This window comes from Lonchura striata, chromosome 18 (genome assembly GCF_046129695.1).
Source record: "Lonchura striata isolate bLonStr1 chromosome 18, bLonStr1.mat, whole genome shotgun sequence".
NCBI lineage: Eukaryota > Metazoa > Chordata > Aves > Passeriformes > Estrildidae > Lonchura > Lonchura striata.
This window is the reverse complement of record NC_134620.1, coordinates 13,313,006-13,338,317: the sequence shown is the minus strand read 5'-3', so window position 1 is coordinate 13,338,317 and position 25,312 is coordinate 13,313,006. Positions and strand designations below refer to the sequence as shown.

General features: G+C 48.4%; 1 protein-coding gene across 1 annotated transcript; it reads right to left on the bottom strand.

Moving 5' to 3' along the window:
* Positions 1-6,353: 6,353 nt before the first annotated feature.
* Positions 6,354-22,378, bottom strand: RFLNA (refilin A). Its single transcript, XM_021532789.2, has 3 exons — positions 22,017-22,378; positions 13,348-13,457; positions 6,354-11,671 (listed from the first exon to the last, which is right to left on the bottom strand). Exons 1-3 carry the CDS (start codon positions 22,368-22,370, stop codon positions 11,338-11,340), a joined length of 798 nt encoding a protein of 265 aa, XP_021388464.1. The 5' UTR covers positions 22,371-22,378; the 3' UTR covers positions 6,354-11,337.
* Between the last annotated feature and the right edge of the window lie 2,934 nt (positions 22,379-25,312).

Sequence of the window (25,312 nt, the reverse complement as noted above, 5' to 3'; positions counted from 1 at the left end):
GGGAGGGTGTCCGGATCCCACCGAGGAGGGACCGTGTTCATCCCAGCTGCAGGCACAGCTGACAGGTGAGCCTCTCCTCTTGCTGGCCCTTGTAAACGGAGAGCAGCAGGCAGGAAGGGCTGCCCGTGGTGCTCAGGAGGAGAGCCCAGGGCTCAGCTTCACCCCCAGCACCGTGGGGAGTGCATCAGTCACACACTGCTCCGAGTCCCTGGGCTCCAAGAGGCCGCTGTCATTCCCTTCTCTGGAAATAATCCCACTGTCCCTCTGTAAGTGCAGGGAACCTGACGAAGCACAGGGTGTTGCAGGGGTGGTAAGCTCCATCTGGAGAGCTGTTCTGCTTTGAAGTCAGATGCTGTTTTAAACTCTGCAGGGTACTTTTGCTTAGGAAAAGCAGCAGTTGTCAGTAAAGACTGATCTTGGTCCAGAAACTATTGCTGCTCCCCAACTTCTTTTCATATTTATTAGTCATTTGCAATCTCTTTGATGACTAAATGCATGTTCAACTTGGAAGAAACTGTTGCAGTATTTGCTGAGCTAAATCAGGGCAGAGGAGATGCTGACCACACTGGCCATGTAAACGATGGTGCATCTAGATTAGTCATTATTAATTGCCATGGCAGCCCCAGTGCTCCTGAGCAGATGCTGAGGAAACTCATAGAGCCAGCAGGAGCCCTGGGGAGGTTGTTCTGAGGTCTCACCTATGGGCAGTTGTCCCATAAGGCTGCAGGTCAGTATTTGTGGGAAACATTATGCCCATGGGACAGGGGCAGTGCCAGGAGCTTCTGGGGGGTTCCTCTCCTGCCTCCAATGGCACAGGAGGAAGGGAAGGTTTCATGAAGAGCAAATAACCAAGCAGCACCATCCAAGAGGTTGCCATTGAAGTCACTTCATCTTAATTCAACACATCCCTCCAACTGCTCTGTGCAGCTGTCAGCAGCTGTGGCCTGATGGGCCCCAAATCAGCTCTAGTGAGACAGAGATTCTGAAGAGGTTTGGACTCCACTGACTCAGGTGTTTGTTTGCTAAAGTCCAGACGTCAGCTGTGAAATCCTGATCCAGCTCTGCCCAAGGCCCAGGAGTATTTTCTGTTGCTGTTTCATTCTGAGCCCTTTCCAGAAAGTGAAGCAGCTGGCAGAGGTCAGACACGAGGAACCTGGTTAGCGTGTGCCTGAAGATGGGTGCCAGGTCTGGATCTGCATTCCAGTTGGACCAAAGCAGAGCTTTCCCCCGTGAGGATGTTAATCCTGGGCCTTGGCTTAGAGCCATCTCCAGCTTTCACGTTTTTGGAACTGAAAAGGAGCACCATTCTGTTCAAGGGAAGAACAAGTCCTTATTCCCCAGTGAGAAGTCACAACTGGCTCCTTAGCACTGAAACCCATCTAACTCCACCCCACTGGACTCATTTTTAAGCTACTGGTCTCCATGGGCTGACAGAACATCCTGCTTCCCTTCAGGCCAGCTGGAGCCCCTGAGCTGGAGCTGCCTCCTCCATTCACTGGTGAGGAAAAACCAAACAGCAGAGGTTGGAAACCAAACAGCACAGGTTGCTTTTGGGTCTCTTTGAGGGGAAGGCCAGCCTTTTTATTAGGTTCAGATGTTGCTTTCTGCCCCAGGCCATGCTGGGAAGTAAAGCAGAGTGTGTTAATGTTGGCTGGAAGAGCCTCTGTGGAAACAGGCTCGAATGAAGCAGGTTTGTTTCCTGGGGGCATGGGGGAGATGGGCCAGCATGGGAGGGCAAGGAGTCACCCCTTGCTGAGCTTCCCTTACTCTCTAAAATCTCCCAGCAGTGAGTGTGGCTTTAGCCACTTCTCCAGGGCTCCTGGGTCCCTGCTGTCCCCTGGGCAGTGGCTGCTGTCCCCAAGCCAATGGCACCCACAGGGAGAGTTGGTCCCAGTGCTGAGCTGATGGGTTCCTTCTGGATCTGTTTTCTGCTGGGAGATGTGGAGGTGGAGGACTCTGTGAAGGGCAAGGCTGTTCTCCAGATGTTATTTTTCACCATTAGGCAGTGTTTAAACACTCTGATTTCCCTCCCCACCTCTTTCAGAGTGCACATAGGGGAGAGACCCTTGGAGGAGTGAAGCGAGTGGCAGGGGGAGGGCAAGGGAAACCTTCACCAGAAGTGCTGAGTGGGGCTCCCTGTTGGCAGAGCCAAGCTCCAGAAGGTCCCTGCCAAGCCTGGGGGCCTTGGGAACACGTGGCTCATTACCAGAGTGCCTCAGCCATGGCTGGGCTCACACACAGGGCTGGTGCTGCCAGAACAAGTCCCAGGGGACTCAGAAAGGAGAGTCTGTAGAGCTCAGGGCAGAGCTCTGCTTAGCAAAGCACCCCAAGCCTCAAAGGCTGCTCCTCCATTCCCTGCTCCACTCCACCTTCAGTCTACTCGGCAAACAGGCTCAGACTAGAGCTGGAAAGATGCTCAGCTCCTCTCCCAGACACTGAGGGACCTGCGTGGCTCTGGGTGCTGTCTCCTCGGGGTCAATGTGTATCTCAGGGTGAAGCTGGTGCTCAACCAGCCAAGGATGCTCCAAGAGACGCTGCCATCCCAAAATGCCTCATTTGCAGCTGGACTTGAAGTTAAAACCCCAACTCTGCCCGTCCAAGACCATCCTCCTTGGCCACAGCAGGCCCATAATATGATGTGCATCGTGGCCTCTCCGAGCCGTGCTCTCAGCAGATAAAATAAATATCCTGGAAGTGCAGGCGCTAAAAAAAATCGCTGTCGGAAGCACGGCAAAACCCATCTGTGAGTGGAAGAGGTCAAAGAAGAACACAAAGGCTTTTATTTCCTGGAGGCATTTGTCAGCAAGACAAATGTGGGTTTTTTAAAATTTGCTGCCATTTCCTAGCTGGCCGCCCACGCGAGCGCCAAATGGACTTTCACTCACATAAAGCTGAGCACTGGCTTGTGTCCTTTGTAATCCAATGCTCAGGAATGGATCCCTGTTCGTTATCAGTAAGTGGGGCATATTTAAAGGATATGGGCAGATTTCAGCACTACATCTATAACTGGTTTATTGCTGATGTGTTCCTCTCTTGCCCTTATTATTTATGTTGAAAATGATAAATGAGGGATTGATGATTCTGGCTGGTTCATGAATAATCAGGTTATTTCACTGCAAAGCCCCAGGGGAAGGTAATGTTTCTACAATCCTCCATCAAAGAGAAAGCAGTTTGCATGCGTGTGTGCGTCTGTTGTTCATTCCTCCACTGCTTTGTGTGGGTTTTGGTGTGGGTCTGCAAGTGTGCCTATGCCCAGGCATTCCCATGCTGCATCCCAGTCCAAAATGTTTCCCAGTCTATGCAATCCCTTGGCTTGACCCTTTAACAGTCCCTTGACCATCACCAGCAGCCACGCACGGGGTGTTTGGAGCAGTTTTGTGTCCCAAGAAGGAGGTGATGGGCATTTCAGTGTCCTGGGATGGGACGGTACAGCCAGGAACCCTGAGGAGAGCCCCAGCCACAGCAGTCAACTTGGAAAGAGCCCATTTGTATTTCAAGGAGCTGCAAATAGCTGCTGGTCTCAGGATTTGCTTGTGAGACAGGAAGAACCTTGTGGAGATGATCTGAATGTTTATGTATATAGAAATGTCTAATCACCAGGCTCAGAACAGGCTCAGGAAGGGAATCTGGAGGTGGTTAGCTGGAGAGGGGGATATTTTTATGCTAGAAATGTGCTGTCCGCCTGTTTGTAGGGTAGGAAGGATACGCTGAGAATCAAAGGCTTGGCAGGATGAGCATTTTCATCCTTGTAGATGTGAACTCCCCATCTGTTGTGGACTCCAAGGCGTGGAACTGTTTAGATCAAATATCATTATTAGAAGCAGAAAATAGAGCCCATAAAACTCCCTCCTTACACCCCAAGAAAGCAATTCCAGGACCCTTTATCCTACTTGAGAACAAGCCATTCCTGCATTAATTTCCCTGCTGTGGCTGGGCTTGTTGCCAGGAGAAGGAGACTCAGTGCTTTGGCAGAAGATGCACGGCCCTGGGGCAGGTCCTTGCTCCTCTGCAGTGTCACCACACCAGGGCATTTAGAAACAGAGCTGGGCAGGGGCAGTGTGGTGGCCAAGCCACGCTCCTGCCAGGCTGTGGAGTATTTGCAGGGGCTGCATCTGCAGTGGGAATTGCTCCTGCAAGTAATGGGATGGAAACCAGCACTGCATCCACATCCCATGGCTGGGCAGACACTGCCGAGGGCAGCTGGCAGTGCCAGCCTTGGAAGTCACCATCCTGCCACCATGCCAAGCATCCAGAGGCCCATGCAGCCACCCTGGGGGCTGAAATGCTGAAGCCAAGGTGCCCCCTGGGGCACTGAACCTGCAACACAGGACACGAGGAGGTCGGTTGCAGAGCTGCATCTAAAGCATCCCAGGTGGATTCAGTCATCCTGGAACGGTGTCTGGGGGAGACACAGGGTGTCTCAGGGCTTGACGTGTGTCTCACAGGGTGTGAAGTCACAGGGTCAGCTCAGGGGACAGAGATGTATCTGCTGTGACACTCTTCCACTCCAGTCTCCCCACAGAGATGAATTAAGTGATGGTTCAGTGTCCAGTGCCAGAGGAGACGGCTCCTATAGGTGGCCATCACTCCAGGCATGCTTCTGGTGATTCCTTCACATTGCAAGAGATTCCTGACATTTTTGAGGACAATATAACCTCCAGCTGCTTGGCATTGCCTAGAACTTCCAAAGACACTCCTGCAGGTCCAGACTATGACATTGCCATCTGCTGATGGACAGCAAAGACTCAGCCTAAGGTCTTGCACACGGTATTTGAACTGATGGTTTGGCAGCAGGGGGACGTTTTTACTGCTCCAGGATCAGGTAAGGGTCTTTCTCTGGCAAATCTTTCCATTGTTTGTTAACTGTAAATAGCTGTGGAATGAAATTCAATGAAGGCATCTATTGTTTCCTTACAGCTCTGCTTTGTTGAGTGGAATAGGGATCCCAGCCATGTGGAGTTTTATTATTATTTAATTTGTAGCTGCCCATAATCAGTAAATTCTTTTAGGTGAGGCTTTTGGCATTTTATATTCAGCATTCTTGCCGTCTGTAAAACCAGCCTAAACCTTTCCTTCTGTTCCTAAAGGCATCTAGTTTAAATTCAAAGTCCATCCATTATAACTTCAGCACCTTGTAATCCCTCAGAGATATGTGCAATTACTCTCTGAAATATCCCAGGAGCAAAACTAATACCAAGCATCATCTGCTTAAATTTACAGCATCCAACTAGCACAGTAAAAGCCACTAGCTTAGGGGTTAGCTCATCTGAGCACACTTGCCAAAACACATATCCTGCATCTAATACTGCTTTTGCTGCTGAGGATTTAGCTGCCACCTCAGGAATCTTCATTGGACAGCATTCACATTTTATGGTTTTATTTAAATAGCAGGAGTGGATGCACATGTCCTTCATCTGGCATTTGGGTGTCAGCCAGTGAACTCACCCGGCCTGCACAACCCCTGCCTTCTCCACGTTGTGCTTCCTCAGGTTCTTAGCCATGAGCTTGTCTCCCATCCTTCATCCTAGGAGCAGTTCAGCCGTAATTTCTGTCAAAAGGCTTGGGATGAGGACACAGGCACTTATGCTGCAGTGTCTTATGCACTTAAGCTTCTGGCATAACATGGCTTTGCTTCTCCTTTCCATTCCTTAGAGTTTTACAGCCGTCTTCATCCAAGCCTATTGACTTCATCCCTATAAATCCAATGGTTTTTCCATAAGGATTAGTGTCAGATTCTCCCTGCAGACATCTTGGGTCTTGGAAGACAAAGGAGTGTTCTACTAAGGGCTGGCTGGTGAGCCTGAGGCATTTACAGCAAGGCTTTAAAATGCACTTCATGGCCAGGCAGGGTTTCAGCCCCAGTGCAGCTCATCCACCAGTGGGATTTGGGAAGCCAGGACATAGGAGAGATTGCAGTAGTGCACTAGAATGTGGGTACCTGGATATGAAATAAACATTATGTGGGGTCTTCCTGCCCTTGAAGGCCACGGAAGAGCTGGGAGAGGAATTGTCTAGATCCAACACCAAGGCTTCAGAGCTCTGTAGAACAAGATGAAGCTGAAGTGGGAAATTTAGATTGAAGAAATGGTCAAACTGGCAACCAGGGAAATCCTGAAAGGTAAAACTGCCTCTGAGAGTTCCTCCTCAGCTTTTCAGCTTTCCCTGGGCACACAGAGTGGGGTTTGCACATTACAGCATTGACTGTGCCACAGCCACCCATCCATGGGAGCTGGGCTGCATGAAATCCACAGATAGGGATGGACACACCAGGAACGTTCCCTCTGGATGAAAAAGGGCATTAGGCACCAAGTAAAAGGATATGGAAGATGAAGGAAACGCTGCATACATCAGCATGAGGGTTTGAGCATTTTATTATGATATATAAATTTTGTCTTCTTAAATTACTCTCTATGAGTTGAACAGAAAGGGATTATGGTGGAGGAAGAAATATACAAAAATAAAAGGATATTGTGAGCTACTGCATCACCACATATACAACAGTAAAGTACTTTACAAGCACTTAGAGAATCAGACTTACAAAAATAAAAATATGACACATCCTTATGCATTTCCACCACTTATAAGTTCTCTTCTTCCTTCTCTAACCTTCAGACACCTTTCAATCCCATCCTCAGGTCACAATTCACAAAATAGGATACTTAGCTCATTCTGACGGCCATTACAGTATCTGAAAAAAAATTAGTGCCTCCCAAGACTTATAAAATCCACTAGTTACAGAGCTTTGGGGAAGATGTTCGGAACAGATCAATTTGTGAGTGATCAGGTGATCCTCAGAGAGCAGACTTTATCTGGCAATAAAAATCTGAATATCCCACAAGAAGATCCATCATCCCCTATAAAGCATTCCTCCATCTCCACAGAGGCACAGCTCTGTGCCTGTTTGATTGATACACACAAAGTACTCGTGAGCCTGGGGAATGCTGATGCACACAGACTTCAGCAGGACTGAATGACTGTGACAGAAGATGGATCTGATTTTGTTTCAGCTCTAAAAAAGGCAAAGATGCTTTTTCCTGCAGGAAAAGAGGCAGGTTAAAACCACAGTGGCTAAATATCCTAGGTCACAGTTGTTCACACACAGAACCATTCACCTCTACGTCAGACTCACACAGTCTTTAGTCTTCAGTTTGCTCTACAAAGTCTTTTTTGCTCATTAGCCCTCTGGTGACCTTTCCCATTTTTTTAAGACACACTCAACATAAATAGTAAATAGCATTCACTTCTCTGACCAGCAGCTCACTCAAACACTGCTATCAACACCCAAACACCATTTCAACAGTTGCAGAAAGCGTGCACCTAGGGTGCAAATCTGTCTGTATTTCACATTGAGGAAAGTAGAGCTGGCTTAGGAAGGAAAAAAAAAAAAGAAAAAGGCAAAAAATAAGGATAAGCAGTAAACTTTTGGTCAAAGTTGTTCTCTGCGGTTTGTGCAACATAATCCACAGCTTCTAAAAGTTCAATATTTTGTTATATTTCATCTTTTTGGCCCCAAATGCAATGACAGCAATGCAGGCAGGCCAGACATGAGCACACTGTTGTATTCCAGGGCGAAAGAATCACAGGGATGAAGGGGAGAGAGACCCACCACCTTTGAGACAGGGATTTTCCATATTGAAAAAAACAATCCCATCAGAAAAGATAGAGGCAGCGTCAGACTTTACCCATCAGACTTGCAGAGCTGTGGGCAATGTGCACATCAGGGGGAAATCAGGATTTCTGGGGAGTCCCAGCTGTTCAAAGAAACTTGCCTTTCCATGGTCTAAATTTATAATTTGTATCTTTGAGAAAATATACAGGAACAAAGATTTGTTGGCTGAGATTAACAACACTCCATTTAAAAGAAAAGCACCTCCCTAGTGGGACTAATTGTTCCTTTCAGATGTACAAGCACACTAGAGGTATGGCACAAGGCACTTCTTGGCTGCCCAGAGTGATTCTTCATTGGCAACACAAAAACACAATTCAGTTTCTGGTGTTTAAGCAAAACAAAAGAAATGTCATCACTTTTCCCAGTCATGAGTAAGATGAACTTTGGCTTTTCTACCACTGCCTAAGCCAGCCACAGGGATGGGAGCAGCAGGGACAGAGTGGGCAGGCAGGTTGGGATGTGTGCCCAGGCAAGGGTGAAGACTTGACCCTCTATGGTTTCCTTGATCTCAGGAAAAACAAAGTCCCTTTCCAACACCAGCTTTTGCTGAGAAGAAAAGCAGCTTGTGATGGGCTCATGGCAGATACCATATAAGAAGGGATTTTTCAAAAATTTCTCCAGATCTCAGGCACTTGGCAGTGTCCCAGTTTGGATGTGGTCCAGGGTGATGGTCCCACCATAGCCACTGTGGCTACATAGCTCAAAATGTGCTCAGCAGCCTAGAAACCCAAGTTGCTTTCTGGTTTTTTTTTTTCCTAACATGGCAAAACCAGAAAAGCTGTTTAAACTCAAAAGAGCAGGAGCATGTTAGGTTACTTCTAGTGTATTTGCAGAGAAAACAAAGCATGAAGCTTCAAAGAGGCCTGGGCTGGGTGTGTGGGACCCTCCAGTGCCAAGGATGCAGCCCTCCACTGCACCCTCCCAGGGGTCACATCCACCTGTGAGACTTTGCCTCAGCAGCCCCTCTCCTGTGTGGTTAAAGTCCAAGTTGAGATTCAGTCTCTCTGCTGGATTTCTAGTTGCACACTAGGTTTTTTTTGGCTTGACTTGAATTCTCTTTTACTGTTGCAGCTGATATTTAGGAAACAGAACTAACAGTGGGCAGAGTGGGAAGAAACTTGCAGCCAGTCATGATGAAAGGAATTTCTGGGGGAAACCTGTCCTGCTCAAAGACCAGCATGATCGAGAACAGCAGGTTTGTGCTTGAAGCAGGGGAATCATCCAGCTGTTAAAAGGAGCAAAGCCTAATGTGTGGTCAGAATAGAGAGAGTCTGGCATCCCCTCTGCTCTGAGGTCAGCCTGTCTCCATCAGTCCACTCTGTCACTGTGCAGGGATCCCCTGGGTGTGAGTTCTGGCCTTGCTTTTGGACCTGGATTTCCCTGCTGTCAGCCTGGGACCCTGCCCCTTGGCTCTCAGGGCTGCAGGCACTGAGCCCTCCAGAGCCCCCACGGTGTCCCCAGCAGGGCAGAGGGGTATTTCCCTTGCTCCCAGGGCTTGCTCAGCAGCACGTGGCCAACAGGACAGAGCTGAAGATGAACCAGCAAGTAAGTGCACCACTAACCTCACTGCACTGGGACCACGTTCATCCAGGCACCAACTCCCTGCTCCCTAAGCCAGCTCTCCTGTTTGCTGGAGCCCTGGGGAGAAGGGTTGCTTCAGGCACAGTAATCCCTTTGGAGGCAGATGCTGCTTTTCCAGCCTTTGATGCTGACAGACAGTGACAGCAGACTCTGACCACTAACAAATATAGTCCTTGTTTGTGTTGCTGTAAAGAATTCAACAGTAGGTGGAAGCCTTGGAAATCCTTTGAGGGGTTCTTCCTACCAAGTCCTAAATCCCAACAGACAGGGAGAGTTCAGCACTGCCACAACACACATCTTTCAGCACCAATGATGCTTCAGCTGTCAGGATTGAAGTTTGTATTTAAAGACTTTATATTTACCTCTGGTGGAAAAACTGTGCTACATTTTAAACAAGAGAACTCTGTTTCATAAAGGTCGCAGTTCTGGTCACACTTACCAACTGCTTTTTGAAACTGATGGAAAAAGAATCTTTATAAGTTGCTAATTTTATTATTTTTTCAAGTTTCTCAGACTTTTTTTTTTTTTAATCTCAGTGGGTTTGTGCGTCAACTGTTCTGGGCAATCAGCTACGTCTTGTTGACATTGTTAATAGGATTTCTGACTTGGCTGCTCAGCTGTGTTCTGAAATAACTCCATGGGACACACAGCAAGTCAGGAACAAAATGGAAAGTTTAGAAGAGAGAAAGCTGGAAATTAATTTCCAGAGCTCTATGGTTATTTCTAAGTCTGAGCAGCATGCATGGTAAGATTTTTGGAGACAATTCTGTGCTATTTTCAAACGTTGTATGTTTGTGGGAATCCAGGCTCTTGCAGATTTTCAGCAAGAGACCAAAGTGAAGATATACCAGAGATGGGATTCATAAGTGGGGAATATTTTACCTTAGGATGGCTTCACTGACTCCTGCTCACTGTTTCTTGGTCCTTTTGCAGAGACAGTTCAGCTGTTTCTAGTGCTACAGCCTGGCTGATCAAGGAAACCCAGATGGGTTTGGGCTTTTCAATCCTTCAAGCTCTACACTGAGAAAGTTTGGCTGCTCCTCTACAGGCAGAAAAGCTGCCCATGCCACAAATATGGAAACTATTGAGAGGGTGAGTTAACCCTGCCCTGGCTTCAAATAAGCCAGGGAGCATCTTCCTGTTCTACACTCCTCTCTTCAATACAGCCACACCCTGAAACTCAGAAAGGCTGCAAGTGCATACAGATCTCTTTAATTAGGTGTTGGAGGCAGTGAACAGCATGGCACACTTGGTCTGACAATACTTTTGGTAGAAGGGCACTAAATTCTCAGTCACTTTTAGAAATTAGCCCTTCAGCTGTTCATTTTCCTCAGTCTCCCCACTTACTCCCGGCTGGGCTTACAGAAGATGTGTCTGTGCATCACAGCTGGCCTTTCTCCTATCTCCTGGTTGCGCTGTGCTTTGCTATGGTATACAAACATCCAGCTGCCAGCAAGAGCTGGGGGACCTGTTTAAATCCTCTTTTTCTTGGGGGTGACAGTCTCCACTCCTCTCACGAAGTGGGGCGACTGCAGTGCTGTAATAGGGTAGCTCTCGCTCAGATGAGCTGTTGGAGCAAGCTGTGATGTACTGGTACAAATAACCACCTCCTCTGCATTTCAGCTCTGAAAGAGATCTGGCCTGGTGTGTGCTGGGCCAACCAGATGCTGACTCTGCAGTCGGTCTTCCCTTTGCAGAGACCAAAATAGCTCTGAAGCTTACAACGACTCTCACCTATGTGCTAGACACAAGACCTACAGAGCTCATAAGGCATCATTCTGCAATGGTAAGAGGGTCCTTTGTCATCTTGATTTCATCTAAACACAAGCCAAAAATAGATATGCTCGGAGAGAAAAAAAAAAAAACCAAAAATAAAATCCAGATCGTGAATGTCAGGAACGTCGCAAAATACAAGCCAGCCTCTCACTGATCAAAACCATCCTGTGCCCTGCAAGCCTCCTCCCAGCCAGTTCAGCCTCGCTGTTCTCCAGCCATGAATATTGAGTCACCACCGAGCAAGGCCCAGGCAGAGCCCCGCGAAGGCCGCGGCCTCCCGGGGGTCGCGCGGTTGCCAGCGGCGGGGCGGATCAGAGGGTCTCGCCGTACATGACGCACGGGTTGGTTTCCTCACAGAGTTCCAGCTGCACGCTGGAAGCAAACCAGCGCTTGGCACAGCCCAAGCTGTAGTTGAGGGTGGTCCGGTAAATGTTCTTGGCACGCTTAGGGAAAATGATGGTCGTGCTCTGAAACCTCACCGGCTTCTGGCGGGGCTCGAAGATCAGCTGGGACTTGTAGTTCCGCCAGGTGCAGTTGGGAGCGGCGATGATGGTCTCGCTGTAGGTGGTGACCGTGGGGATGGGGCCGTAGAAGATGTCATCCCGATAGTGCTTCTCCGAGTCGTACTTCACCTCGGAATTGCACCTACAGAGGACAGCAAGGTATCAGGAGCACAGCCCAGGCAGCAAAGCAGGCAAGACAGGCAAGAATCTTCTCTAACCCTTCGAAGCTGGCAGCATTTACCACCTCTTACTGCACAGACACTGGGGCAGATGACAACTCTACAACCCAAAGCCAAGAGGACTCTGTCCTGCTGGGGAATCTTGCTGGAACCCCACCTTGCTGTGAATCCATCTCAGCATTTCTGCAATGTGGTCATACCAGGGCAGAAAACACTTTGTTGCAGAGGTTCCAAGCAACGCTCTTCCTCCTCTGGTTTTCTCCATGGGTCCCACTGGGGCCTCAGCTCAGCACTGAGAGCTACACTGGAGGCAGACTAATGCCCTGTAATGGACCTGCTGAGCTGTCAAGGCTGTTTGTCTTGTCTTTCATCATTGCACAAAAATGCCCAAACCAGGTAAAATCTGAGTGCTGGGAGATGAGGGATGAGGTTGCTTGTTGGAACCTACAAAAAAATCCAAGCAATGCTGAAAGAGCAGGTAAACCAAAGGAATATTGTGGGCTATGGCTGCCCAACACTCATGCCACTGGTCTCAAAGGGATTGGCCACCTGAACTGTCAACAGATGAAGAACCACAAAAAGTAGGATGTCACAGCCCTGCCTTTTTTCTGCAGCCACCTAGAAAGGATGTGCAGACACCAGGCCAGGAAAAGGGCTTCTTCTGGAATCCCTAGGCATTGGGTACAGCAGGACTTCCATTGGCTTTCCCTGCTCCCCAAATGCTCCTCCAGCAATCAGCAGCCAAGGAATGTGTAGCTCCACGTAAAAAAGATTAAAAGCTGGGTGTGTGCTTGTCATTACCTCCACCCAGAGGGGGACTGACTGATTGTGCACCGCGTGTAATCTGAGCTGCTGTAATGTATTTTGCACAGCTAGGGTGTAAGCAAGTCATTCAGCACACATAAAACAAGACTCCGATGTAATCACCATAAAAACATGCCCGCTGGCAGTTCCTCAGCCAGCAGAGATTTACTGGGGTACATTTCCAGAGAGACTTTTGCATAGGTTGAGGGGGTTTACAGTTCTCCCACTGTCCCTGCCCCAGGCTGTGTGTGAGTGCTCCATGCTGTTTGCAGGATACATTCCACATCAGCAAAAGAGCAAAGAAAGAGCAAAGACCAACATTTATCCATCGGGCACAGCACCAGCCCCACGGGAGGGCAGAACATCTCCATCACTGGCTTGAGGGACCATCTCCTCACACAGAGGAGCTCATTCAGTCTCTGTGGGCTGTCTAATACTGGTTTCTCTGTGGCAAGAGCGAACAAAAAAAGGTGCCAATTAGAAGGGTGTTGCTTCTTCTGAAGACTCAAATCATCTGGGAACAGTATGAAGACCATCAGATTACTTAGTGGACGCCATCAAGCCCACAGATGGTAATGGTTTTCTCTCATAGCCTTGGATTTTAGCTGGCCTTGGAAGGAAGGCTGCCTTCTATTAAAACCCCCCTCCAGTTTTTGCCTGTTCCCCTCTGCCTGTGCTGCTGTCAGTGGCTTTAATTCAGGAATTACCCTCCCACCTGTCCTTCCCTTTCCATCAAAATAACCATGACTCTCATTTGCAAACACATTTTAATCTTTGGCAGAAGCACCAGAAAAAAGACAGAAATCCCCATCTACCCACCCAATCCCATCTGTACCTGATTTCCTGCACAGGCTCAGGATTGACCTCAATGCTTTCTCCAAAAAACACTGGGCACATTCGAGGCCTTATCTCTGGCATGGACGGGTTCAGGAGCAGATACGGCATCTGCAGGGAAGGAGAGCACAGCAAGTGTTGGAACACAACAGATGGGGTTGGCACAGTTCATAACGTGCTGTGGCTGGCAGCTGAGCAGCCTAACACAACACCTGGACTGTCCTCACCTACCAACACCTCCCTCTGCCCCAGCACACCTCCCAGGTACGTGACTCTGCCCACATCTCTGTCACTTCATGCTGCAGTATCTGTTTGTTGAAATTTAACCTTGCCTTTCCTTCTTCCTTTCTTGTTTCTCAGAGGAATTGCAATTGTTTTTGAGTTTTCTTTAGCCCTGATATTGCCCTTACAGGTAGGAATTAACAAGTCTTAGAAACACTCAAAATGTGTCAGCATGGAGAAGTGTTCCATGTCTGACCAAACAGAGCAATAGGGCCTAAGGCTGCTGACTTGAAGGATGTAGGTCTACTGAAGTGAGACATGTGTATGTATTTTTATAGATATACATACAAATATGTACATAAAATCATGTATCCCTTGCAACAATCCAGCAGAGGAAGCAATAGACTTGCTGTTCCCAAAGTCTCCATGCCAAAAACGGTTCTTGTGCTGCAAAGGACATTCTTGTTAACCATAAAACTGAGGGTGGGGTGAGACACTGGGGCACCTTGTGGCCTCTGCAATGCAGGAAGCCAGTTGCAAGCCAGGACTTTGTAATGAATGGAGCAGCTCCAATTCATGACACCAAAAATTGGATTTTTAAGACTAACTGTACTGTGAACTTACTTACTCTGACAAATTGTCACAGACCAGCCTAGGCTACTGTGCCCACCACAGAAATGATTAATCCCATTTCTCTATACTGGAGAGCTCTTAAACACCAGTTCCTACATATGGGGATCCTGTGTCTGGTGCCTGGACCAAACCCAGCAGCTAATTCAGCCTAATCCTGCCCTCCTGGAAAAATGTCACTGCAGGTTTCAGACTCTGCCACTACTTTTCTGTCAGCAGATATTTATGACGCACAGGGACACAGGATCTCTTTAAAGGAGATGGCTGGCAGCCTCTCTGCAGGGTCTGTAGATGGCTAGCTGAGGTCTGCTTTCTTCTACTGGTTTGGGCCTTCTGCCTCAGGCTAAGGCAAAAAATGTCACTGCTCCATCTGAATTTGCCAAGCTATTTAATTCTGTGTCCCAAAGCCACAAAGCTGTTTCTTCTTTTCATACTGAAATATCACTGCGCTTTACAACTGTGTAAAGTTGTACTATTAAGTAAAATGGCCAACCCCTCTTTTTGATTGAATACTGTTCCATTGTTAAAACAGAAGTGTCTGCACAGTTATGGGGGGAAAAAATAAAAAAAAAAATATACGTTCACCCTCCCTAGCAAACACTGGCCAAAAGGCAAAGTTCATTCCCAAATTGCTTTCAACACTCTTGACAGGGGAGGGCAAGGGCAGCTTTCTGGTCATAAATAAAGCTCTTTGCTTCTGAAATGTGAGTTGTTTACATCAGACAAGCCTCAGTTCACAAGGGTGCAGATGTCCAGCTTGTAACAGTATGCACAAGGCCAGAGCTCTTTCTAAAGACATTTTGTACATAAGAAGATGGTCCTTTGGGTGCAGGAGTCAAACACCATTTGCACATGCTCATGAGCTTTGTGAACAGCAGGCAGGCTGCCCTTTGGGGGTTCACCTGCAGATTGCTTGAACTGGTGAAGGAAGCAAGGCTGGGGATACGTGTCCCTCCTTTAAAGAAGCAGTTTTCAAAGAAGTGCTTCGGGCAAACAAGCCTTCACACTTCTTGCTAACAAATGCTGACACCAAGTGTGCTCCAAACATCCCCAGGATGCGGGAGATGTTACGAAGTCTTTCCTGTGGCTTAGCAGGAACATTGCTGGGGCATCTGGCCCCCAGTGTGTGCTTGGGAAAAGCCTTCCCAGCCCGCCGAGCGCCGGGGGTGCTGCTCGGTCAGAGCGTGGGCACGGTGGCAATCACCATCTGTGGAGAGCACAAGTCCCACAGCAGGGAACAGGAACAAGAACACGCTGCAGAAACACCACCAGTGTGCACGGAGAAATGGAGGTGCTGGCATGCACGGCTGGTATCAATCAGAGTCAAAAATTTGCTGCTGAACTTGGTGAGAGCAGGATTAAGTGTTCTCCAGGTTAGTACAGGATGGGGTGTGATGAGATTATTTCCATTGGGGGTTACAGATAACCTTGCTCTGGGCAGGGAAGGGTGGCAAAACGCATTTCATATGCTGAGGATAAGCACCAACTTCAGACCTGCAGGTTTGGCTTAGTTTAGAAAGCTGGAACAACTGTGAACATTGGCAGGCCAAAGCCAGGATTTCTACTGCCTGTCAAGACCATTACAGACTCAGACCTCTCTTCCATGAGCTGCTGCAGGTCAGAAACCTTGAAGTAACCTGAAAGTCTACACATGGAAGATGTAAATAACTTACAAATCATGGCCTAAAAATAGAGATCTCTAAGGTCCTGCAGGCTGTTCACCAAACAGCAACTGATTTGCTTGCACAGTGTGAAGGGGTCACTAAACAGCAACCACAGGTTTCACAAGCAGCCACTGAAAGGCACCTCAGGTGACATTTTGTTTTCCCTCCAGTGATGTTCTGAAATGTCGGCTCCTGCAAGTCACCTGGAGCTGGGAAGCAAGGAACAGGGGATATGAGCTTTCCAAAAGATTTGTCTTTGGGGCTGAAATGTTATATGCTTGGCACATGTCAAAAGCTGCCTTTTTGGCAAGAGTTTGACACCGACTCCTTCCAATCTGCTTTAAGGAAAAAAACCAAAAATGTTCTGCCTGTCAAAAAAATACTGACTCAATTCTTTTTCCTTCTGCACAGGAATGGTTGAAAGAGGAGGAGCACTGGACTGCTGAGCCCCTTTGAGAAAATCAGGATCCCTGGCTCGTTTCTAGGGATCACTTGGTGATCTCCAGATACTCCACAAGTAAGGCAAGTTTCTGTATTATCCTCCACCATGGATAGAGGGAGCAGAGCTGGCTGCATACTCCTGAGGGTCACTGATGGTGGAGAGAAGTCCACATCACTTCAGGCTGTCCACGAGTGATCCATAGTCAAGGTCAGTCTATCCAAGGGTTGCTGTGCTGGAACACTGCAGTGGGGACCTAATTTATCTGTCCCCAGTAACTGGAGCTGTGCTGGCACTTACCAGATGCCGCTTCGCACAACCCTGGCATCTTGAAGGACAGAAGGAGTCTGGTAGGCAAGGAAGGTTGAGAAGACATAATGAAAGATACCAGAGATATCAAAAAAGTGACTGCCACATTTACAGCTTGATCCAAGGTGCATATTAGGCAGTAAATGAGCCATTATTTTTATTTCTTCTCCAGTACATAATTTGTGTCAACCAGCAAAGAGTTACAGTAGTATTAAAAAGCTGAAGAGCTTTCTTGTTTGGCTGCATTTTTCCCTCTGCCTTAACTCTGATGCCTTTCAGGCATGTAACGGCCTGGGCAGCTAAACTCTGCTTTTTGCAAGTAGCAGATAGATAAACACAGATAAAATTGGTTGCTAAATGGAATTCAATCTACAGCTCATCAACAGCATTGACTGTTCTTTAGCTGCCAAATTCCAGGCAGCAAAGCAAGAAAAAGGAAAGGAAATTAACGTGACTTGAAATAAATAAACCCCTAAAACCTTTCCCCAGAGAGCACAGAGAACCAGAACTGACCGACTCCTTTTGCTATGGTCATTATATGGAAGGCACTAAGATGTGGCATTAGATCTCTAGAGACTGTAAGGGGAAACAGCTTTCCAAGTGTCAGGGCTACAAACAGGATACAGCTTCCCAAATTCCCAGCTCCTAACTAAGCTAGGGCATAAGCAAATCTCTCACCACATTTTCCCACTATGGTAACATGTCAGGTCCATGAAAATGTCACTTTACTCAGCTGTTATTTACAGCTATAATGAAAGATCTGGCTGAGTTATTTGACACACATCTACATTCTCCGCTCTAGAAGATAAGCAATATTTGTTTAACAGACCATTTATTTTCCCAATATCTGCACGTATTGCACATCACGAGTAATTTATACCAGAGCCGGATGAGATTATATTGGGAGGTGATAACAGAAAATGCAAACCTCAGGTAGAAAGCAGGGGTTTATTATTTCAAAGAATTACATCCTTCCTGCTTATCTCCCTCCTTTATTTCAAGTGGGAAATGTGTGCTACTTTGCTTATAGTCCACAGGGTTATGTAGGGACACAATGGAAATTCAGCAGCTAGAAGACATTACCCTCAATGTCTTTCATCAGAGCCACACTTTCCAGAGCAGATGATGAGATCCTGCTGCCTGTTTCCCTGATCTGCCCAGAAGGGAAATCTGTCAGATCAGGTGAGGCCAATGAAGTGAGGCCCAGAGCCATGCCCTCTCCTTCATCAAGGAGGAAGAGGAGCGGGTGCATATCCAGAACCGGGTGGGGCTGAGGGACAGGGAACAGCCAGGTGGGATTAGCCTTTGCCAGGAGAGGACACAGGTGTGGAACTGAAGCTGGGGGAATTCCTGCAGGATCCAGTGCTGTGGGAGCGGCTCAGAAGTGGGTCAGGATGCCAGGCTGCCAACAAGCCCTGAGGCAAACCCTGCTGTGGTGCCAGATGGGTGCCTTGCTCCCTGCACCAGCCTGGGGCTTCCCCAGAGCTGCTGGGACCCACAGAGCCTTGGGAGTCCCGTCCCCTGCCTCATGTGCAGGCTGCAGCCTGGCTCAGGTTGGGATGCTGGGCCTCCCTCTCACGTGTGCTTTCAGAGTAGGTGTTGACAGGTATGGAAATTACATATGAAAAACCTTTGATGGCCATCTTCCCCACCGAGTCCCTACAAGACAATGCCCCATTCCTGAAGCACCTTCAGTGCAGGACAAGATGCTGGCTCTGTGACCCAATGGGTCTTCAAAATGCTGCATGTCAGGAAGAGATGTTTTCTTGGGTTTTTTTAATATGAGCTGTTAATCCAGCAGGGTTGGCACAATTACTGAGGGACCACGTTGTTGGGACCCCGTTCTTGTCTGTGAAGGCTGTGCCAAGGGGCAAGGTCTCCTTCTCCATACTTGAGATGAAGCTGGAATCTTCTCCCATCACCCAAGAGTGATTCTGAATCATTCCTGCTGCTGAATGTAAGTAGAATTTCCCTACATCCCTACAGCTGTTTCACTGGGAATTAGTCCCACAGAAGTCAGTGCTCTCTGAGGCAGGTTGAGTGCACAAATGCTTAAATCTTGCAAAGTAAAAGAACTCACTGCAGTGGCAAAAGTTCCTTTCACTGTTGGGAAGGAACATAAAATCTGCTTCAAGAACACACAATGGATACTTCTGGAGATGAATGTGATCTTGATGTCCCCTGATATCCATTAAGAGTTGTGTGATGGATGCAAAGCACTTATTTCAGCACAGTCCAAAAGCAGTTCTTCTAGCCTCAACCAGTGTCCCAGGGCAAGAACAACAGGGAAAACTCTAAGCAGATATGGGTACTTTGATGTCATTTCATTCCCCATGCTTTCAGCAACTGCTTCTTTGTGCATATTATTAGGCTTTATTTTGTTGTATTTCTGTTCGTTTTGACCCAGCTTTAAAGACACAGTGTAGAGAATTCAGTAACCCAAGTCATAAGAATCAATTTTAATAATGTCTCAGATTTAAAAGGCAGAACTAGGTAAAAGTCACTTTCTATTTTCCTTAGGATATTTGCACTTAAGCACAAAACACTTGACAAATTCCCTACATGGATTTTATTTGAAGAAATAAAAGCCAATTTATCCTGCACTACAAGTAAAAGGGGGGAAAAAAGCCCCTAAATGGTGTTGAACTTGTGGTATTTATGACTCTGGCCCTAAATTGCCTTTCATATTTTCTTGGATCCCAAAGCTGTTCCCAAATTGGCTGGTTAAATGTGAATAAATGGTGCATTGTCTTTGAAACAAAGTTGTGCTTATTAAAGAGCAGAGAGTTTACTTTTTCAGAGTCACAGTTAATAACACAGAGCAGTGAGAACACAGATTTTGCACACAAGAAAATCTTCGATAAGGCATGCAATCTCCTTTTACTCTGCATGAGAAGTGCCATCCTAAAGGAGAAAAATTGTGTAACATATTTGCAAAGTTGGAGCAAAATAGCTGACTGCAGAAGAATGCAACTGGATTCAGACCAGTGGTTTGATAGTTCTGCAACAAATAATAGTATGAAATACTTCACACAGACCTGGAATGTTGTTTCCTTCACCTGACAGCAATTTATTGTAATTGTACATACTAGAACCTTGGCTGTTGGTGACTGAGTTATGTATGGTTTTATAGTATTCCAACACAAAGAGTGCAGGTTTTGTTCCTGGCTCTGTCACGTTTATAAGCAAAACAAACACTAATATAACAGGCGATTAAAAACAGCATTTCTTGGTGTGCAAATAGCTGCAATTATTGATTTGCCAATTCTGCATGCTCTGATGAACAGCAGAGGAATAGACTTAAACAGAAGCACATTCATGGGTTGCATAACTGCTCACAGATCAGCAAGCCCTTGTAAAATGGCAAAATTAAAGCTAATTAGACACTGCAATTTCAAAGTATGAAGCAAGCAATACTCTTCATATTTTTCCTGCATTAATATCAGCTGCAAGTACAGTATTTGCACAGTGGAAATGAAAGGAAGTTAAACTCTCTGTAGTCCAATGGAGTGAAAATTCCTATTTACTTCATTATTTTGCAGTGAACCAAGCAGAGTTAAAGAACAGAGCCCAGCATCGCTCCGAATAATACATTCTGACTGGTTTCAGCATTTGGATCCCTGCAACCTTCTGTACCTGCTAAGAGCATGGAATTCCATACATTCCCAATGTGTAGAACCCATACTCTAAGCAGGAGCCCTTGCAATGTGATACAGAATGTAGAAACAGTGTGAGCTTTTTTGAAGTGTCTAAAATGTTCACTAATGATGAAAACAATTGAAAAACTTAACTTTACCTTATTCAGATCACAGGAATAACTTTTCTCCCTGTAGGAGTCAAGCACTAAAACTCTCAAGACTAACAGCCCATGAACTGAAATAAATTTTTTCATGTTCTTTCTTCTTTGATGTCTAAGGACTTTCTTGGATGGTGCGATGGCCAACTGTCATATGACTGGAATGGAGACTGTCATATCCCCATTACAGAGTTTTGCAGACACCTCCACCCCTGCTGTTTTTCGCTCCAGCAGCCTTCACTCACCTTCCTGCCCAATTTTATTTTACAGACACACGGGAACAGCCTGATCTTGCCAAATCAGAGCCGTGTGGGTAACTTTGTACATAAACACTCCCATCGAGATGGCACACACGCCCAGGCATCTTGCAGGTAAGGCTCCATATTAGGAACTGCCGTGTTAGCTGGTTTGAGATTTGACTTTCATAATAAGCCTTCACACCCTCTCCACTGTGAGGAGTCATTGTTCATGGGGAAGGTTTTGGCATGTTCAGGAGAAAAAGGCAGTTTTCAGTAATATTCTCAAAAGGCCTTAGAACTTGAGAAAGTGCACAAGGGTGTGAGGAGTCATTGCAAAATGTCTCTATGGGAAAGAAGTCTGAATTGTCACTAGAGCAGAAGGAGATAAATTTTTCTCATGGAAAGATTTGTGCTGCTGTTTAAAGCCAATTAACCACGCTGAATACACCTACAAACATCTTTTATACATGTTTAAAAAAAAATTTAAAGAGCCCTGGGGAAGAACTTTCATCATCCTTTAAAAACCCCCACCACCATTGCTTATGCTCTGAACGCTGTGTTTTAAAAATGGGTTTTATAGCTCAGGGATAGAAATAAATAAAGCAAAATAATAGTCATAATAAATCTACCCCGATCCTACTCCACATTCAAGTGCTTCACTGGCACTGCATCAGGCTGACCGAGACCTGCAGTGCTCTGCCAGCTGTCTGAGCTTACAAACCGCTACCCCGGCTCCGCTCGGCTGCCAGCGGACAAACCTTTCATGCGGGCTCATGCCACAAAGCCCCGCTCCAGCAAAGGGCAGCAGCACACAGCCCTTCCCGGACCCTGTCCCGCAGCTACTCCCCGGACACACATCCCTACCCTGCCCCAGCTAAAGGGCACTTTTGTCTTTCTTTGCTCCAGCAAACGCGGCTCCACGCTCCTCACAAAGCAGATGTGGGATGCCAGGGCGTAATGATGACTGGAAGCCAGACGCCCCTGCCTCGGTCCGGATGGATGCAGCTCCAACCTGCACCTACCAGGCAGAGCAGTGTCACTGAGAAACAGTTACGCTTTTCTCTTCCGAAGGTGGGTAGGGGAGCTTGGTTCAGACTTTGGTTTTCACTCCCACACCGTTATTAGAGTTCACCCAGCCAAACTGCCAACACTCTGCGAGTGTATCCAAAAACCCAGCCTGGCACAGCAGCGGCGCTGCCACCGCGGGACCGCAGCCGCCACGGGCAGCCCGGAGTGCCCTCGGCCGGCGAGGGGCACTCAGACCAGGGTGAGCAGTGGCCAGAGGCGCCCTCCTGCCTGCCCCGCTCCGGAGCTCGGCCAGCCTTTCCCCCCCGGAGGGGACAGAGCCCGGTGCCCGGGTTTGGCTCTTACCACTTTGCCGTCCTTGGCCTCTCGCCGGTGGCCCGGGGGCTCCGCACCGCCGCTGCCCCCTGCCCGGCCCTCACCGGGCGACAGGGAGTAGAAGGGGGGGCTGGGGCTGGGGGGCAGCCCCGAGTCCGGACTGTCCAGCAAGCCTTCCCGGCTCTTCTCCTTCAGGCTCTCGTCCATCCCTTGCAGCTGGAGGTGACCTACCATGTCTGGGGGACAGCGAGGGGGCCGCGGCGGGAGAAAATCCTCCAGCGCCGCCCGCCGCGGAGGGAGGGAAGGGGAAGGGAGCCCGGGGGGCCCCTCCTGAGTCCTGACCGCCGCTACCAGCCTGCCGGAGCCCGGCGCTGCTGCCAGCATCAGCCAGACCGGGGTGTCCCGGCCGCCTCCCCTCCGCCGGCCCTGCCCGCCCGGCCGCCCCCGCCCTCAGGCGTTCCCAGGGGAGGGAAGCGGCGCCCGGTCCCCCCGCCCAGCCCCGCGGGGTACGCGCGGCAGCGCCCGGGCCGGCCCCGCCGGCAGGGAGCGCTGGGCGCGGCGGGGACGGGACGGGGACGGGACGGGGATGCGCCGCGCTCGCCCACAGCCTGCGCCGCCCGCCGCCTCCCGGCGGCTCATTTATCCGGAGAGGGTGGGAGGGAGCCGGGGAGCGCCCTCCCCTTCCCCCGGCCCCCCAGCTCTGTCCCGGCCGCGCGTTCTCGGGCGCTTCCCAGGCTCGGAGCGCGTTCGGCGCCGCCCGCCTGCCCTCTCCCTCCTGAGGGGACGGGGCCGCCCCCGCGCACGGCCGGCGCGAGCGGGGTGTCCCCAGAACACCTCCCCGTGAGCTGTGGCTGCCCTCTGCTCATTCCTCAGTTTTCCCTCAGTTATGTTCCATTTTCCCCTCCTTTTTGTCCCTCTTCGATCTCTGCACTCTCCAAGGCTGGGAAAGGGGCCTCGCCACATACATCACGCCGTCACAGGGGCACAGCTTACCTCCACTCATTCCCTCAGTGCTGTCCCAAGTTTTCCCGCACTCAGAGCCGATTTCCCCCTCAGTTCTCATTTTCACCATCCTTTTTTCACCCCCACACACCCAGAGTAGCCTTTCCCCTCACTGTCGTGGCTCGTGGGCATGAGGGAAGAGACTTAGCTCTTGAGAACCATCGTCCCTCTTCACTCTGAGGTGGCAAAGGGCAGCTTCACCAAGACAGCAGGTCACCGTGGCGGTCTTGGCTACCAAGGTGCACAAACCCACCATATTCCCTCATGGCAGCCCTCACACCTCCTGCTCCCTCATGCCTGTTTCTTTGACTCCACAGCTTCCACAACCAAGGAATCGGCCTCCCAGTCCCAGCCATTGTGCGGCAAGGCCAATGTAAACACCATGGAAGAGCATCCCAAATCACAGCACAGCCTCTAGCCAGGAGGAGCATCATGTGCCAGAGGTACTGCCAGCATGGAGGGGAATGATGTGTCCAAATTAACCCTCAGGGTTCAGAGAAGAAGCAGTGGTTAAACAGGTCAGTCTGGCTGAAGCCAATATGGTCATTTGTTGCACAATAACTGGTTGAGGCTAATGTTACACTGTGTTTTTCTCATCATGTTTTCTCTCTACATAGAGTCTAGACTGTGAGAAATCTGGGGCAAGCCCACTCATATGGCTCAGCTCAGTGGAGCTTTATTCATGGCAAATAGGTTTCCATGGGAAGCTGTTGAAATCCAGCTGGCCTTCTCTTGGTCCGAGTTATTGGCCCAGCACTGAGTGAAATGAGACTGTCTGTACTACAAAATGGACAAACACAATGCTTGTGGCAATGAATGAAAATGTGAGGGGTCTGATACTGTACCTAGTGATAAAGGCTTCACACCCAAACCACGAAGATGGTGCAAAGTCCTTGGTGGTTGGGTTGAACTTAAAAGTGCCCCCACTGCATCCTCCTGAGGGAGCAAATCTCATTATGTCTTCTTACTGAAGTTGAAAGGGAAGGCTATGGATGCCCAAATCCACCTTTGAGTGAAATGAGGGGCCCTCCACAGAGTGACTGAAGCGATTTGTATGCATTGAGCTGTGCAGAGGAATGTCACTGATTTGTAAATGTCAAACAGGCACCGAGCAGCCCACACACGAACCTCAGTGAATTCTTACCTCTGACCCGCCCGTCAGCTCCAGCAGCTGCACAGGCGGATTTAGAGCCCCTTACTGTAAGGGCTCTCATGTCTCACACAGGCTATGGCTGATCTGAAAATGTCAAAGGGGACTGAAGGTCAAAATTTCCATAAATTAGTCCCTGGCTTGCTACCTATCATGTAATAGGATTCTCTGGCCAGTTAATACTGTGAAGTCAGGAATTCAGCCCAGCAGTTCCCCTGCAGCCCAGTTCCCCTGCCCCTCTCCTGAACTGGCTCAAGACCATGTGTGCAAGGGGAAGAAGTGTCTTCAGAGCTGCTTTCCTCCTCGGAGAAAAAAGGACTAGGACAGAGACACTGGGCAGGGGTGAGTGCATTGTCCTTTCATCCTAGAAAACCCTGTTTTAACTTGGGGAGCAGTCGAGAGGAGACTGACTTTTCTGTTTCTTGTTTGAGAAAACTACAATCCAATCTTTCCTGGACCCAAATAATGTATATTTCTAAAGGTAGATTTCACTACAACATGTGTTCAGCTCAGCAGTGGTTGTTATGGTTTAGGAGTTGCTGAGCTCCAAACAGCTGAAGAAAAAAGCACTGCTGAGCATCCCCCAGCACTGGTAGGGATGTTGATTTCATTTATGAATGGCAAAACTGCTGCTGGTTCTGCAAGGCATGTGTGCACACACCTTATGTTTATATTGTTATTGTGGTTGTTGTTCTGCAGTACATGTGTGTGCTGTGGTGGTATTATTGTTGTTATGCTTATGATTAGTAACCTGTTTCAAGTTAGTAGTGGGTTGCACACCCAAGTTGAAGCTCTCTTCTGTAAAGCACAGTGCAGGCAGGTGGTAAGAAATGCTCCTGTCCTGGTGGTTGTGATAGAAGTGACTCAGACTTTGGTCAGAGTCCTCCTGGAGTCACAGTATCTTGCTCTTGGCCAATGAAAATCAGCCTGAATGGAAACTTAGTGAAGGATTCAGTGTGCAGACACAGGTGTATATATGGTGTGGTAGAATTATGCCTGGTGAAACGGGATTTAAATATTGCACAGTGCCCTGTCAAAGGAGAAAAGGAGAAAAACAACAAATTTTTCAGCTGAGGCCATGTTGCTTCACTGAAACCCTCTTTAGTTCAGCACTTCTTCATTTGCTGGAAGGAATCACTAGCGACTGGTACATTCCTGTGTCTTGGCTTGGGAA

What these genes read in the sequence shown, in the direction of transcription:
- RFLNA (XM_021532789.2), bottom strand. Translation starts at nt 22,370, where the DNA reads ATGCTGGCAGCAGCGCCGGGCTCCGGCAGGCTGGTAGCGGCGGTCAGG. An exon ending in AGGCCAAGGACGGCAAAGTG is followed by an intron (nt 13,458 to 22,016) that starts GTAAGAGCCAAA and finishes CCTTCCCTGCAG; the next exon opens with ATGCCGTATCTGCTCCTGAA. An exon ending in GAGCCTGTGCAGGAAATCAG is followed by an intron (nt 11,672 to 13,347) that starts GTACAGATGGGA and finishes TGTCCTCTGTAG; the next exon opens with GTGCAATTCCGAGGTGAAGT.